The sequence below is a fragment of the Otolemur garnettii genome, unplaced genomic scaffold, assembly GCF_000181295.1.
Source record: "Otolemur garnettii isolate 467f Iridium unplaced genomic scaffold, OtoGar3 scaffold00118, whole genome shotgun sequence".
NCBI lineage: Eukaryota > Metazoa > Chordata > Mammalia > Primates > Galagidae > Otolemur > Otolemur garnettii.
The window spans coordinates 1,824,609-1,838,702 of NW_003852513.1; the positions used below are offsets into that span (position 1 = coordinate 1,824,609).

Genomic DNA, 14,094 nt, shown 5'->3' on the forward strand with positions numbered 1-14,094 from the left:
AAGACAGAGACTCACTATGTTGCCCTTGGTAGAGTGCTGTGGCATCCCCATAATGCCCAGTCATTTTTTGTTGCAGCTGTCATTGTTCCGGGTTTGAAACCGACGTCCTCAACTAACCGCTATGCTAGGAACACACCAAGCCTCTTTCACATAAGTTAACCTCCTGTAGGCACAGATTTGGTTCTCAAGGAGATCCAGTGATCTCTATTCACTTCTAGTGCCAGCCAGATTCCCTGCTGTGTTCACAGTAGGAACTGAATGTATACAGAGCTATAAATGCTATTTGAAGAAGCCCACAAAACTTACATGGATATGTAAATTGTTTTTGAAATAATCAGAGGGCATTACAAAATAATCTGGTCTTAACAAAAGTAAGGCTGTCTCCTTCCACTAATACCAGAAATAATTGAAAGAAAATAGATTAATTGCAGGATATGGAGTTGAAAATTGAAAGCATCCTTTTCGTCTGACAGTAGTGAGAATACCAAAGTGAATCAATTGCTCTTACTCTAAAATTCTTGATATGCACATCAGACCATGTCTTTCTTATTACTTTAAGTACTGAGATTTCTCATACATAGAAATCCTTAAAATTTAGCTGTAACACTTTTCTTGATAACAAAATGAAATTGTTCTGTGTGTGGGTTATTGTGACTATTGTGATTGCAGCCATACACAGTGGGAGGCTCCATGGTGAAACTCGGGGTCTCTGTTCCCAGATGGTGGAATGTAGGCAAATGGTAGGGCCACATCAGCAACTCTCCACTTTCAAAAAAAAACCATAAAAAGCTGAAGGATTGGGGATTGGTTTGTTTTTTTTTTTGATTTTTGGGTTGTTTTTTTTTTTTTTTTGAGACAAGAATCTCACTCTATTGCCCTAGGTAGAGTGCTGTGGTGTCCCAGCTCACAGCAACCTCCACCTTCTGGGCTTGGGCGATACTCTTGCCTCAGCCTCCCGAGTAGCTGGGATTACAGGCGCCCGTCACAACGTCCAGCTATTTTTTGGTTGCAGTTTGGCTAGGGCTGGGTTCGAACCTGCCACCCTCAGTATATGGGCTGGCATACTACCCACTGAGCCACAGGCACTGCCCTGGACTGGGAATTTTAAAAAACAAACTGGCCTTTCACCACAGGTAGTTTGAAGAATTACTAGTCTAGAATGTTGCCTGCTACAGAATGAATGAATGAATAAAAAGATGCCATTGGTTGGTACAAATGTTTCCCAATGCTAGTGTTTCTGTGTCTGACAGTTTGCCTCTCCAGTATTTAGCTATTGTCTGTAATAGGGTGAATAAGCACGGGGAAGGAGTCTTCTCACCTACTAACCTTGATTTCTGTGGGCCTCTCAGTCAGCCTCTTATGGCTTTTAAAGGTTTCCTCATTTAGATTTAAATGAAATAACATGAAATTACATTTTGTGAAAAGGGTTCACAAATGTGAGGTTTCATTGTTACTAACATAGCCATGTTTTATTCTTTCTAAGATCTAACATCTCTATTCCTCTCATAACTCTTACGAGTTATGAAAAAAAAACAAGAATGTTGGTTAGGATAATATAACACAAGAAGCGAATACTGCTTTTAAGTAAAAGCTGATACTAAAACTCCAATTCTCTACTGGTTAACACTTCAGCATGTCTCCAAGTCGCCCACAGTGGACCATAATGATAAGAGACCCTCAGAATCCTAAAGTGCCTTCTGAACTAGTAAAGTGTATTTTATGGTATTTTAACCCATTAATTATACCATGGACATAGTACCTACATATTAGACAGTATTATTAACTGAATCTTCTTGTTCATGCCAGTAAAAGTTAGTTGTATGATAGATGCTCACATATATGATGAGATTTTCTCCAAATTTCTCCATTAGAAAAGAGGGAGTTGCTTTACATTTAGGTCCTTACAAGGTCATATTATAGAGCTGTCTCATTCCGTAACTCTGACACTGAAGTACTGCCTTGGGAAAACACATTAGCATGGAAATTATTCAATTACTACTACTACTCTTAAATACTCATAGAGATCATTGATCACTTTCATAGCAATACTGTATGAAATTATGTTGTAAAACTCAGACATAAACACCTATAAGACTGATGAGGTATGCTGTTATGCAAATGGTAATTTCCATGAGTGTTTGTTAAGGAATGACTTGTGTTTCACCCTACTCCTTCCCACATTCTTATGTTGAAGCCTTAACTCCTAATGTGACTGTATTTGGAGATAGGTCCTTTAAAAAGGTAATTAAGATTAAATGAGGTCACTGAGATGGACCCAGTATGACTGGCATCTTTATAAGAAGACACGAGGACGTGTACAGAGGAAAGACCACGTGAAGACAGTGAGCAGGCAGCTGTCTGGAGGTGAGGAGGAGAGGCTTCAGGAGAAACCAAGCCTGCCAACACTGGGATCTTGGGCTTCAGCCTCCAAAACTGAGAAAATTGTAAGCCCACCTGTCGAACTTTGTTATGGCAACGTTAGCAGACTACTAGAACATCCTGTATGCTGATGCAAAAGGTAGAGTACCCAAAACCAGGCAGGTGGTGTTCAGATGGTGTGCCCTGAAAACCTAGATGGTTCAGAGTGGCCCCAGTGATGAGAAAGAAGACAGTAGCAAAGATGCTTGGAAGAGTTTGACCACAATTGTTCTATAAAAAAGGATGGGAAAAAAATGTTTATAAAATAATGTTTTTAGGCTCGGCGCCTGTGGCTCAAGTGGCTAGGATGCCAGCTACATACACCTAAGGTGGCAGGTTCGAATCCAGCCCGGGCCCACCAAAACAACAATGATGGCTGCAACCAGAAAATAGCCAGGCGTTGTGGCGGGCGTCTGTGGTCCCAGCTACTTGGGAGACAGAGGCAGGAGACTCGCTTGAGTCCAGGAGTTGGAGGTTGCTGTGAGCTGTGATGCCACAGCACTCTACCCATGGGACAGCTTGAGGCTCTGTCTCCAAAAACATAAATAAATAAATAAATAAATAATGTTTTTAGGGTGTAAGCCCGAGCACTCTGGAAGGCCAAGGTAGGTGGATTGCCTAACTCAGGAGTTCGAGATTAGCCTGAGCTAGAGCAAGACCCCTGTCTCTAAAAATAGCTGGGCATTGTGGCAAGAGCCTTTAGTCCCAGCTACTTGGGAGGCTGAGGCAAGAGGATCACTTGAGCCCAAGAGTTTGAGGTTGCTGTGAGCTGTGATGCCACAGCACTCTACCAAGGGCAACAGTGAGAAGAATCTTAAAGATTCTTTAAAGATTCTTAAAGATTCTAAAGAATCTTAAAGAATCTTAAAATAAAATAACAATTTTAAATACAAAAAGTTAACGTATACTTATTTCATCTATAGTCCTTTACTTACTCAAGTTTGCCAAAAATCTTTTGTCTTGATGTGATTTTATTGGGAGAAATGAGAGATAGCCTTGTAATTAGGATTTATGTAAATAGGTTTTTTAAATTAGAATAAAGTACAGTCCTGCATATGTAGAAAAACCATGATATTTAGTATTGATCATCATTCAAATTAACTTTGACATGAAAATCACATTTATTGTATATATAATTCATTTTTAAAGTCAGTTTCAAATAAGACAAATGCCAGTGGGGTAAGTTTGGTGGGGGTTGGTCTATATAGAATATAGGTATGTAGTATGAATAACATTTTAAACTACTGCATCGAATTAGAACCTCTCCTTTATCCCATGCCCTCACTCAGGCCCATCCTTCTGCCTGTTTCATGGAAAATGTTGGTATTCAGCGGTATGAATGGAGATGTTCAATGATATTTTCCCAGTTCTATTGCTATTTGCTGTTCTTTTAAGAAACCACGTGAGTGTTTCTTATTGTGAGTTACATGTGGTTTCAAATTTCCTTGGAATCTTGTTCATACAGGAGAAATCATTCTCTTTTCAAGTTCCTCAGTGAAGCGATCATATCACTGACAAAGGACTTCAGGGATATGCTCCAAGGTGGAGGTACATGAAGTGGTGATTGTAAAACAGGAAACACTTAAACACACGTTTTCTAGCCTGGTTATCTCCATGACAAAACACAAAAAGCATGCACATGTTCTTATCTCCAAAGTTTCCCTACTAGGGAAATTTCCACCAAAACTGGAAACAATTGCACTAATCTAAAGTGTTTTTCTTGTGAACAGATGAACTCTTGTGAACTGCAGCATGTAAGTGAATGTTATTGCCTTTTATTAAACATGGAGAGATGCATAAAAAAAATAGGTAATAGAGTATAAACTGAAGCATGAGTTCCTGCCATACTGGGACTCGGGTGCAAATGAATGTTAGCTGCTTCTGGAGTCCATCTAGTCTGAAGAATATAATGACTCGCACGTAAAGGAAATCATTCACGTGAGCAGATCCAGGGCCTTACAGGCTGAACTACAGCGCGGCCCCAGACACCAGTGGTGTGGTGCTTCCAGGGATCTGGGTCACAACGTCAGTTGCCACAGTGTCATATTCCTGCAGCATGTAATATAATGCTGGGTGTACAACAGATGTTTAATAAATGCAAATTAAGCCAACAAGTGTCTTGTCAGCCTAGCTTTGGCAAGCTGGAGCGGGACGGTGGAACCCCAGGTGGGTACTGGGAATTTTCTTTTAATCTATCTTTAAATTCTTGTTCATTACACAGATATTCCTGTGGTGCATACCGCGAAAAAGGTGATTCATAGAATTACAGGCATCTATGAGAAAATCGACCAGTATATCAAATTGAATAGAATGTACGCCCCGGGGAAGAAGATCCTGGAGTACTTGTCGATGGCGTGGGTGTCGATGCGCATGCTCACGTAGCCGCGCGGGCCCTTCCTCTGCGGCGAGCTCCGCTCCGAGGCCAGGCTCAGCTGCACCATCATCCGGTCCGGCTTCTCCCCGGGGTCCGCATCCGCCATGTAGCCGTCCAGCTCCGTCGCCTCGGCGTCGCTGTAGCCGCCGTCCAGCATCACGCGGGGCGGGGGCAGCCCGCCGGCGCAGGGCAGCTGCGGACATAGCAAACACAGGCGAGGCTCGCGCCGCCCTGGGGACTCTGCGCTGCAGGGAGGTGCCTCGTCCTGGGTCCTTTCATTTCCAGTTTGGGAAGAGGGCAGGAAGGGAGTGGGTGTCCCTGTAAACTTCCTAACAGAGCACGTCTCCATTTTTGTTGAACTGGAGGACTCTAGGTAACACTTAGGATTCATCACAGTGTCACGCCAGAGACCGACAAGGAGGTCCAAGATTACACAAATCCACGCGTTCTCCATGAGATCACAAACAGATACAAGCCCTTGATAAACATGTTTACACATCACGCTAGAGTGTGGGGAGAGGGCTGGAAAGGCATTGTGGGGGCACATCACTGCTACGCGATTAGAATTTTCTGGAAGAGATAACCAGTGAGCAGCAGAATGGAGGGACAAAGGAAAGCCTGGGAGCTGGATGGGGTCACATCGTAAGGAAAATTTCCTAGAATAGGAAATGTTCCTCTCTGTAAATTGTGCATTCCACCAGGTTAAATCACCATTTTTCTCCTGGGATTCCCTCGCTAAACCGACACCACCAAGATGTCCCTAAGACCTACTAGCAGGTCTTTGTCACACTGGCTTTAGCTGCCCCAATCTGTGGAGGGTGCTAAGTACGTGCCCAGTAAACCGACAGACGGTGGGGCCCACAGCACATCTCACACAAACCTAACACGCACGATGTTGTTTGCTGCTCACAGCAAAGCCGGGACGTCAGTGCTACTGGGGACCCACCCCCCCGCAACCAGGCTCCAAGTCACCTTCTCCCGCAGCTTCTGTTCCTTGCGCTCCTGCACCGTGGTCAGGTAGTTGACAGCCGCATACTCCAGCACCGACAGGAACACGAACACAAAGCTGACCCAGAGGTAGATGTCCACGGCCTTGATGTAGGAGACGCGGGGCATGGAGGCATTCACGCCAGTGATGATGGTTGACATGGTCAGCACCGTTGTGATCCCTGCAAGGCGTGAGAAGAGAAATAAGCATTTGTGTGTCACTCCTCAAACACCCAACGGCTTTACGCCTCGTTTGTCCTTCCTCTTTCCTCTACCTACACTCTCTCCACCCTTGCCCCTCTGTCTAGCAACACCCCACTCTATCCTTCCACAGAGAACCCCAGACATTTTGGCGTTAACGCATTTCTCTCAATTCAATTTTTAGAAGAGATTGCCTATAGGAGCAGGTATGTTTCTTACAACCACTGCCCTATCAAGGGGGGAAACAGGTGCACGAGGTTTATCTTAATTGCTGTGGAGTCTAGCGTCCCAGCCATGTTAGCAGTTGTCAGGGCTCCCCTGGCCAACACCCCCTCTGCTGCCCTGACTTCCACTCAGTAATGTCCACTCCAAGACTCAGAGGTCGATTGTTTTTTGAGACAGAGTCTCACTCTGTCACCTTGGGTAGAATGTAGGAGCCTCATAGCTCACAGCAACCTCAAACTCTTGGACTCAAGTGATCCTCCTGCCCAGCCTCCTGAGAAGTTGGGACTACAGGCGCACCACAATGCAGACTATTTTTTTCTATTTTTCGTAGAGATGAGGTCTCGCTCTTGGTCAGGCTGGTCTCAAACTCCTGAGCTCAAGAGATCCTCCCGCTTCGGCCTCCCAGAGTGCTGGGATTACAGGTGTGAGCCGCTGCCCCTGCCTGTCAGAGGTGAATTTTACTAAGGATGATCATGTTAACTACATCTATAGGAGACAGATTTCAAAACTAGAATGTGTGTTTACTTATCACAGTAACTGTTCAAGCTATGGAACAACTAGAGGCCAAGGCATATGTCTGTGGAAATTTCCCCAGGATTCCGAATTAAGCTTGGAACATTTATTTGGCAAACATCAAATCACAGAGGATTGGGGACATCTTAAGGGCCAGCTCCAATCCAGTTTCACTAAAAACAGCAGGTCATACTGTCCCTTGCAGCTTCTAAGCTGTCTGAGCCTTGGCGATATGTGTGATTAAGTAGGTCTAATGTTCTGAGTGAGGGCAGGTGGCGGTTGATGGGCACTTGTAGGATGGGTGTACTCAGACTCAGGCCTAAGAATTATTGGGGGACTTTGTTGAAAATGCAGGTTCTTGGTCCTCACCCAGAGATTAGGATTCTGCAAAGACCCAAGACTCTTCTTCATTTTTTGACAATTTCCCTCAGAGATTCTTTTACAAAGATCTCTTGTACTGCCATTCGAAAAGGCAGTATTTATTTATTTTTATTTATTTTATCTGTTTTATTTATTTTTTATTTAACTCTATTATAGAATATGATTCATCTTACAAGTGAACAGAGGAAAGGCATACAGACCAAGGGTGCCACCCTAGAGCTCCAGGTGGGCTGTTTGGATGGCACCCTTGGGGGCCTATAAGGTTTTGCTACATAGATTCTTATTTTTATTTTATTTTACTTATTTATTCATTTATTTATTTATTTTGAGACAGAGCCTCAAGCTGTCACCCTCGGTAGAGTGCTGTGGCATCATAGCTCACAGCAACCTCCAACTCCTGAGCTCAAGCGAGTCTCCTGCCTCCACCTACCAAGTAGCTGGGACTACAGGTGCCTGCCACAATGCCCAGCTATTTTTTGGTTCCAGCCATCATTGTTTGGTGGGCCTGGGCTGGAGTCAAACCTGCCAGCTCAGGTGTATGTGGCTGGTGCCTTAGCCGCTTGAACCACAGGCGCCAAGCTGCTACATAGATTCTTAATTATGGGATGTTACTTGCAATTAAATACCTTGGAGTTTCTCCAGTTGCAATGCTGAGAGGATGTAGAGCCATTTGAAAAGAATGATTTTATCTGCAAGAAATTACTGATATTGGAATGTGTACTTGAGATATTTCTTACCTAAGGGGACTCTGGCGGGCACAGCTCTGCGGTCAATCCAGAAGGACACCCAGGACAGCATGACCATCAGGGTGGCCGGGAAGTAGGTCTGGAGCAAGAAGAAGAAGATGTGTCGCCGCAGCGTGAAGTTGATGTACAGACGGTTGTACCAGCCTGGGGATCGGGAGGAAGAGACAGCACACGTCAGCACTGCTCAGCTCCCTCAGGAGACAGACTGTGTTCAGGGGATCAGAAGTGCCTCAGACACTCCAACATGATCTCATCACATCTTTAACAGATGCAGGTGAGGAAAATCCATGGAATTTAGTAATCCACACCACCTGGGTGAACCCATCTCAAGAGATTGTTGGCCCCTGTTCTGTACACAAAGGGAGCCCCTTAAGAAGGTCATTTAAACTCTCGATAGTCAAAATATGGTCTACGGCCCAGTAGCTTCATGACCAGATAGGTGGGAGCTTGTTAGAAATGCAAACTCTCTGCTGACAGCATGGCTCATGCCTGTAATCCCAGCTCTCTGGGAGGCCAAGGCAGGAGGATCCCTTGAACTCAGGAGTTTGAGACTACCTTGAGCAAGGGTGAGAACCTGTCTCTACTAAATATAGAAAAATTAGCTGGGCATTGTGGCAGATCCTTGTAGTCCCAGCTACTTGGGAGGCTGAGGCAAGAGGATGGCTTGAGTCCAGGAGTTTGAAGTTGCTGTGAGCTAGAGTGATACCATGGTACTCTAGCCTGGGCAACAGAGTGAGACTATCTCAGAAAAAAAAAAAAAAAAAGCAGAGTCTAGGGCCCACCCTTCTACTTAACAACATTCCTCAAGAAATCTGTATACATGTCAAAGTTTGAGAAGCACTGATAGGAATTTCTTTGTGGGGAGAAATGTTTTAAGTTAAAATATAAAGCTAAACACTACGTGTATTAGGAGTATAGTCAACATTCCCCAGGGGAAGCTCTGCTCAGCTCTGCTCTGTGAACTTTACCAGGAAAACATGCCTGAGGGAGGTGGAGGGAGGGAAAAGGCAAAGTCAGGGTAGGTTTGGGATGCCTAGGACTGAGAGTAAAAGGTGGACCTGGCGGCATTCACTTGGAAATTGGCACCCTGGGTGACTGGGGACATGTCTCATGGTACCAGAAAGAGATTGTGGGAGCATTGTCAAAATACTGAGGATCAAAAGAACCAGTGTGCCCTGATTAACCAATCCTGTGGGTAATGGACACAGGGGACAAGGGTGTGGATTGTGACCCTACCCTAGAAGTGAGCCAATGCTCTCTCTTACAGATTAGGACAGTGATGTACTTAAAAGACTGCACTTTCCCATGCAATCAGTCAGGCAAGGTCTTAGCAATGGAAAACACATAAGAATTTGAGGAAAATCATCTTGAAAGGTGAGTAGTCAAAAAAGAGGCAAGGGATAGAGTGAGGTAGCCTCAGCTATTTACCAGGTAAGTAGCAATAGGCAGACTCTCAAAAAAGTCACAGGCAATAGGAAGTAGCAAGCCTGACCAGACCCTTGGTTCAGAAAACAACAGCCAGCCCCACAAGGGAATAACCATCAGGTCCTGCACAGAAGCTTAGAAGAGAGTGATAAGGGGTTGTGCAGGCAGAGTGGCAGGAGGGGACTGCATGGGGCATCCCAGTGGCTGTCTGCAGTAGGGAGAATGAAAACAGCAGACCAGCAGTGGAACGCCCTCCTTGCTGCAGAGGAGGGGCCTCTCACGGGACATCAGGGCTGAGATGCCACCTACCAGGCCACAATCCAAGTCTCAAATAAACTTATCCACTTATATTTGAGTCCCACCAATATTTTCTAGGTTTATACTCCTGATGGACTGATGGTATCAAAAAGTCATCTCTACCCAAGGCTTGACACCAGAGATACTTCCCTTAGGATTCGTGTCTTTAGTTTCAGATGCAAGTGATACAGGCTCTACTTACTTGACAAACAATTTATACTTGCCTGCCAGCTGAGGATGAACCTCTGTGGGCAAACTGAAGCCCCAGCCACTCCCCACTCACCTGTGCTGCTATAGAAAGCCAGTTTAGTGGTGGTGTGGAATTCCTGTATGAGAAACTGGGAGAGTGAGATCCGCTCATCCGTCTTTAAGGAGTCATTGCCCTTTTTCCAGTATAGCATGAGGTCGTCTTCCGTGTAGGCATCTGAAAGGAAGGGACAGGCTGACTGTGGGGGTGTGTGGAAGCTGTGTCCCGATATCCTGCACAAACTATTGGGATTGTGATACAACAGTTTGAATAAACAAACCACAGTCTAAACAAAGTGAGACAAAATCCAAAATGACCCCAAATGCTCCCCAGTCTTTCAAAAGTCATCAGAGCAAAGCTCTCAAGCCCAAATGTTCATAATTCCTGCAAAAAGGCACCGCCCACAAGTCAGTCTGGTGTTTACCATGTTAAATCAAATGAAATCACTATTTTTTAGGTCAGATTTCACATGGTTCGCTCTTATAAACCAGGGGTAATTTAGCCCTTGCTTTTCTTTTTTCAAAGTGTAGCGACTCATCAGTTGATGGTAGATGCCCTTGGCTACATTCTAACAAGAAAGGACCACACAGAGATGGGAACAGAACAAGTCCCTTCACTATAGGCTGCCAGCAAGTCCCACCCATGGTGAAGTGGAAGTGATTCCCTGATGATCACCCTCTTGGGTGCACCATGTCCCCCAGCCCCACCATGTCAGCTGAGTATGTGCCTTACTGCAAGTGGACATACTACAGCCTGGGCGCAACAGAGGTCAGACCTACTGGAGTAGCCAGTCCAGTCTTCCCGTCTATGAGCAGCTCCTTCTAGGCTTCTCTGTTAATATTTTATTCTATTCCTATTTTCCAACCCATGACCTGTGTGATAGTTGGTCACAGTTTTTCAATCAAACACTTATAAGGCATTCTGTAGCTGTGGATGTGACCAGTGTCCACAACCAAGGGACTTTAGTGTACATACTGCTGAAGCCAACACAGCCACCAGTGGGCTTCAGAGGAGGTGATTCTAGCTAAACCCTGGGCTGGATCCAATCAGGTAAAAAGCTTTTTTTTTTTTTTTTTTTGAGACAGATTGTCACTATGTCGCCCTCAGAGTGCCATGGTGTCATAGATCATAGCAACCATCTCTTGGGCTTAAGCGATTTCCTTGCTTCAGCCACCTGAGTAGCTGGGACTACAAGCATTTGCCACAGTGCCCAGCTATTTTTGGTTGCAATTGTTATTGTTATTGAGCAGGTACAGACTGGGCTCGAACCCACCAGCCTTGGTGTATGTGGCTGCACCCTACTCACTGATCTGTGGGTGCAAAGCCAGATAAAATGTTTTAAGAACATAGCTGAGACTTCTAGAAGAAGAAATTCCACCTGTAGTTTGCAAAAATGTATGTGATGCACAAAAGTTGTAAATTTTCACAAAATCCAATTTGTTGGTGGGGTGGAGCCAAGATGGCAGACTGCAGCCAGCTTTTTGTAGAAGCTCCCATCCAGAAGGAGGCTCAAAGGACAGAAGTTTAGCAAGGGAGCTGATGGTCTGGAGAGGAGCCAAGAGAGAAGATTAAAGAGCACACTTCAATCTTCCTGAGGCGACCTGCGACCCCAAAAATACAATCAAAAGGTAAAAAATCCACCACCAAGCGGATGGGAGTCCCTTCCCCCACAAGAAGGGCTGGCAGTTTACTCCATGCATACAAGCGAGAAGAGTTCAAACATACTCCCACTCTATCCCACGGGAGAGACCCCCTAAAAACTGGACCTCCTACCCCTGCTGGCGTGCCATGGCACCCTCCTGCCAGGCATAAAACTGTATATATTCCCCACCTGCAACATTGAACTCCAAGGATTCCACTCCCCTCACCCCAAGGTCTGGAGGTTTGTTACCTACGGAGTCCAGATTCTTGGGCATCTCCTTGAGAGAAGTGGAGGGGAGAGGGCTGGTGTTCCTCTGTGCTGACTATGGCACAGGAGTAAGGAGAAGAAAATTGGCTCGGAGGAAGCTGTACAGCAACAGTGGCATCCTGAGCTGCAAACTGACACCATTCCAGATAGGCGAGCCACATCTCTCTGGGCAACTAGAGGTTCCGGACAGTAGCCACAGGCAGAACGGACTTGGTAACTTTCATAAGTAAAGAGACCATTAGCACCAACCTTCAGGGGAATATTGCTGAGACAAAGGCAGGGGGCAGGCAGAGGCTGGAATTGACACACACCTGAGTGTAAACTCTAATTGCTTGCTGCCCAGAGCTGAGTTCCTCATCAACTCTAGCAGTCTCTGACTTGCAGAGGAATTCAGCCAGGACAAAAGGTGAGGGGCTGGAATTGAGAGAACTTTCACAGCCTAATTTAAACATGCAAGGCCCTCCTGCCAGACTCAGATTTTTGGGCAGTTGCCTACTGGAGTGAATAAGGTCACAGACCTGGGGGATTACGAGTGACTGAATACAAGGTGGGATAGGAGGTATTAACCTTCCCAGACTAATCCATTTGCTGGGTGGGTCCCTTTGCCCTCACAGAGCACTGGAGCAAGTTATATCTGAACTGTGAGCAGACCTCGCTTATCTAGCTGCCAGAGACATTTGGACTCTTCCACCTGAAACTGGTGCTGACTGGGACAATTGATTTGGACCCCTTAAACCAGGCAGACCACCCAGGGACTATTCAAAGGGGCACCCTGGATGTATGGTTGAGGGAAGGTTTGATTTTCCTTGCCAAATTGTTGTTTGTGGGGGGTAGGGTGACTTAATTGCTGGTATTTCTCCACAGCAGAGACTTCAACCAAGATAAACTGAATCACTAGGGTAGGACAGAGACCAACTGAAAATAAGACAGAGCCACTTAACCCCACCACACCAAGCAGGTCCCCAGTCTCTCAGGCCGTAACACTGTATGGGTCATTGACAAATCTCAAGGGGAAAAGTCAAACAGGGTAAAACAATCATGGGGCGGAATCAGTGGAAAAGCTCTGGTAATATGAATAACTAGAGAAGATCAACCCCCCCCCAAGAAAGGATGTGGCTGGTAATATGAATAACCAGAGTAGGTCAACACCCCCAAGAAAAGATATGTCAGACAGAACTGAAGATTCCCTATATAAACAGATGGCTAAGATGTCAGAAATTGAATCCAGAATTTGGATTGCAAATAAGATGAATAGAATAGAGGCAAAGACAGAACTAGAAATTCAAGGAGCATTCCAAAAGTTCACTCAAGAATTCAACAAATTCAAAGACAAAACCACCAAAGATTTTGAAACATTAAGGCAAGAGATTGTAGCCCTCAAAGATCTGAAAAATATGTTAGAATCTCTTGGAAACAGAGTGCAGGAGGCAGAAGACAGGATCTCAGACGTAGAAGACAAAGCTTCTGAATATGTCCAAATGTCCAAAGAGAATCAGAAATGGAAAGCAAAAACAGATCATTCTCTCAGAGAGCTCTGGAATAATTCAAAGAAAACTAATATATGCCTCACAGGAATCCCTGAAGGCGACAAAGTTGCTTCGCAAAACACAGAGGCTCTTCTGTATGAAATTATGAAAGAGAACTTTCCAGATATGTCAACAGATTCTGAAATTCAGATTTCAGACAGCTTCAGAACCCCAGCACGACTCAATCCGAATAAGACATCCCCCAGACACATCATAATTAACTTCACTAAAGTTAATATGAAAGAGAAAATCTTGAAAGAAGCAAGACATAATAAAACCATAACCTACAAGGGGAAGAATATTAGAATAACTGCAGATCTCTCTGCTGAAAACTTTCAGGCAAGAAGAGGGTGGTCATCGACATTTAATCTCTTAAAACAAAATAACTTTCAGCCCAGGATTCTGTATCCAGCTAAACTGAGTTTCATTTATGATGGAGAAATTAAATACTTTAATGATATCCATGCATTGAAGAAATTTGCCATAACTAATCCAGCTCTCCAGGATAGTCTCAGACCTATTCTCCATAATGACCAATGGAATCCACCACCACAAAAGTAAACTAACTCAGAAACTATTGATCAAACTCCAACTTCTACAGTGGTGAAAGGATTAAAAACGTCCACTGGATTTTTGAACAACTCGATACCTAAAATTTTATCAGGCTTATCAATAATTTCAATCAATGTGAATGTCTTAAATTGTCCTCTAAAGAGGCACAGATTGGCTGATAGGATACAGAAACTCAGAATCTCATCTTACCTTAAAAGACAAATATAGACTCAGGGTGAAGGGATGGTCATCTATATTCCAGGCTAATGGAAAGCAGAAAAAAGCAGGTGTTG

The 14,094-nt window shown here is 44.6% G+C and overlaps 1 protein-coding gene across 3 annotated transcripts in view; it reads right to left on the minus strand.

Annotated features, from left to right (window-relative positions):
* Positions 1 to 3,643: 3,643 nt before the first annotated feature.
* The window catches only part of LOC100958621 (gamma-aminobutyric acid receptor subunit rho-1), a 70,652-nt gene continuing 60,201 nt past the window's right edge, over positions 3,644 to 14,094 (minus strand). For all 3 annotated transcript variants that reach the window (XM_003797516.3, XM_012809950.2, XM_003797515.3), the window contains 4 exons: positions 9,851 to 9,991; positions 7,837 to 7,989; positions 5,765 to 5,961; positions 3,644 to 4,985 (listed from right to left, as the gene is read on the minus strand). In XM_003797516.3, coding sequence (XP_003797564.1) covers positions 4,692 to 4,985; positions 5,765 to 5,961; positions 7,837 to 7,989; positions 9,851 to 9,991 — 785 coding nt within the window. In that variant the 3' untranslated portion in view covers positions 3,644 to 4,691. The remainder of the gene's footprint in view (positions 4,986 to 5,764; positions 5,962 to 7,836; positions 7,990 to 9,850; positions 9,992 to 14,094) is intronic.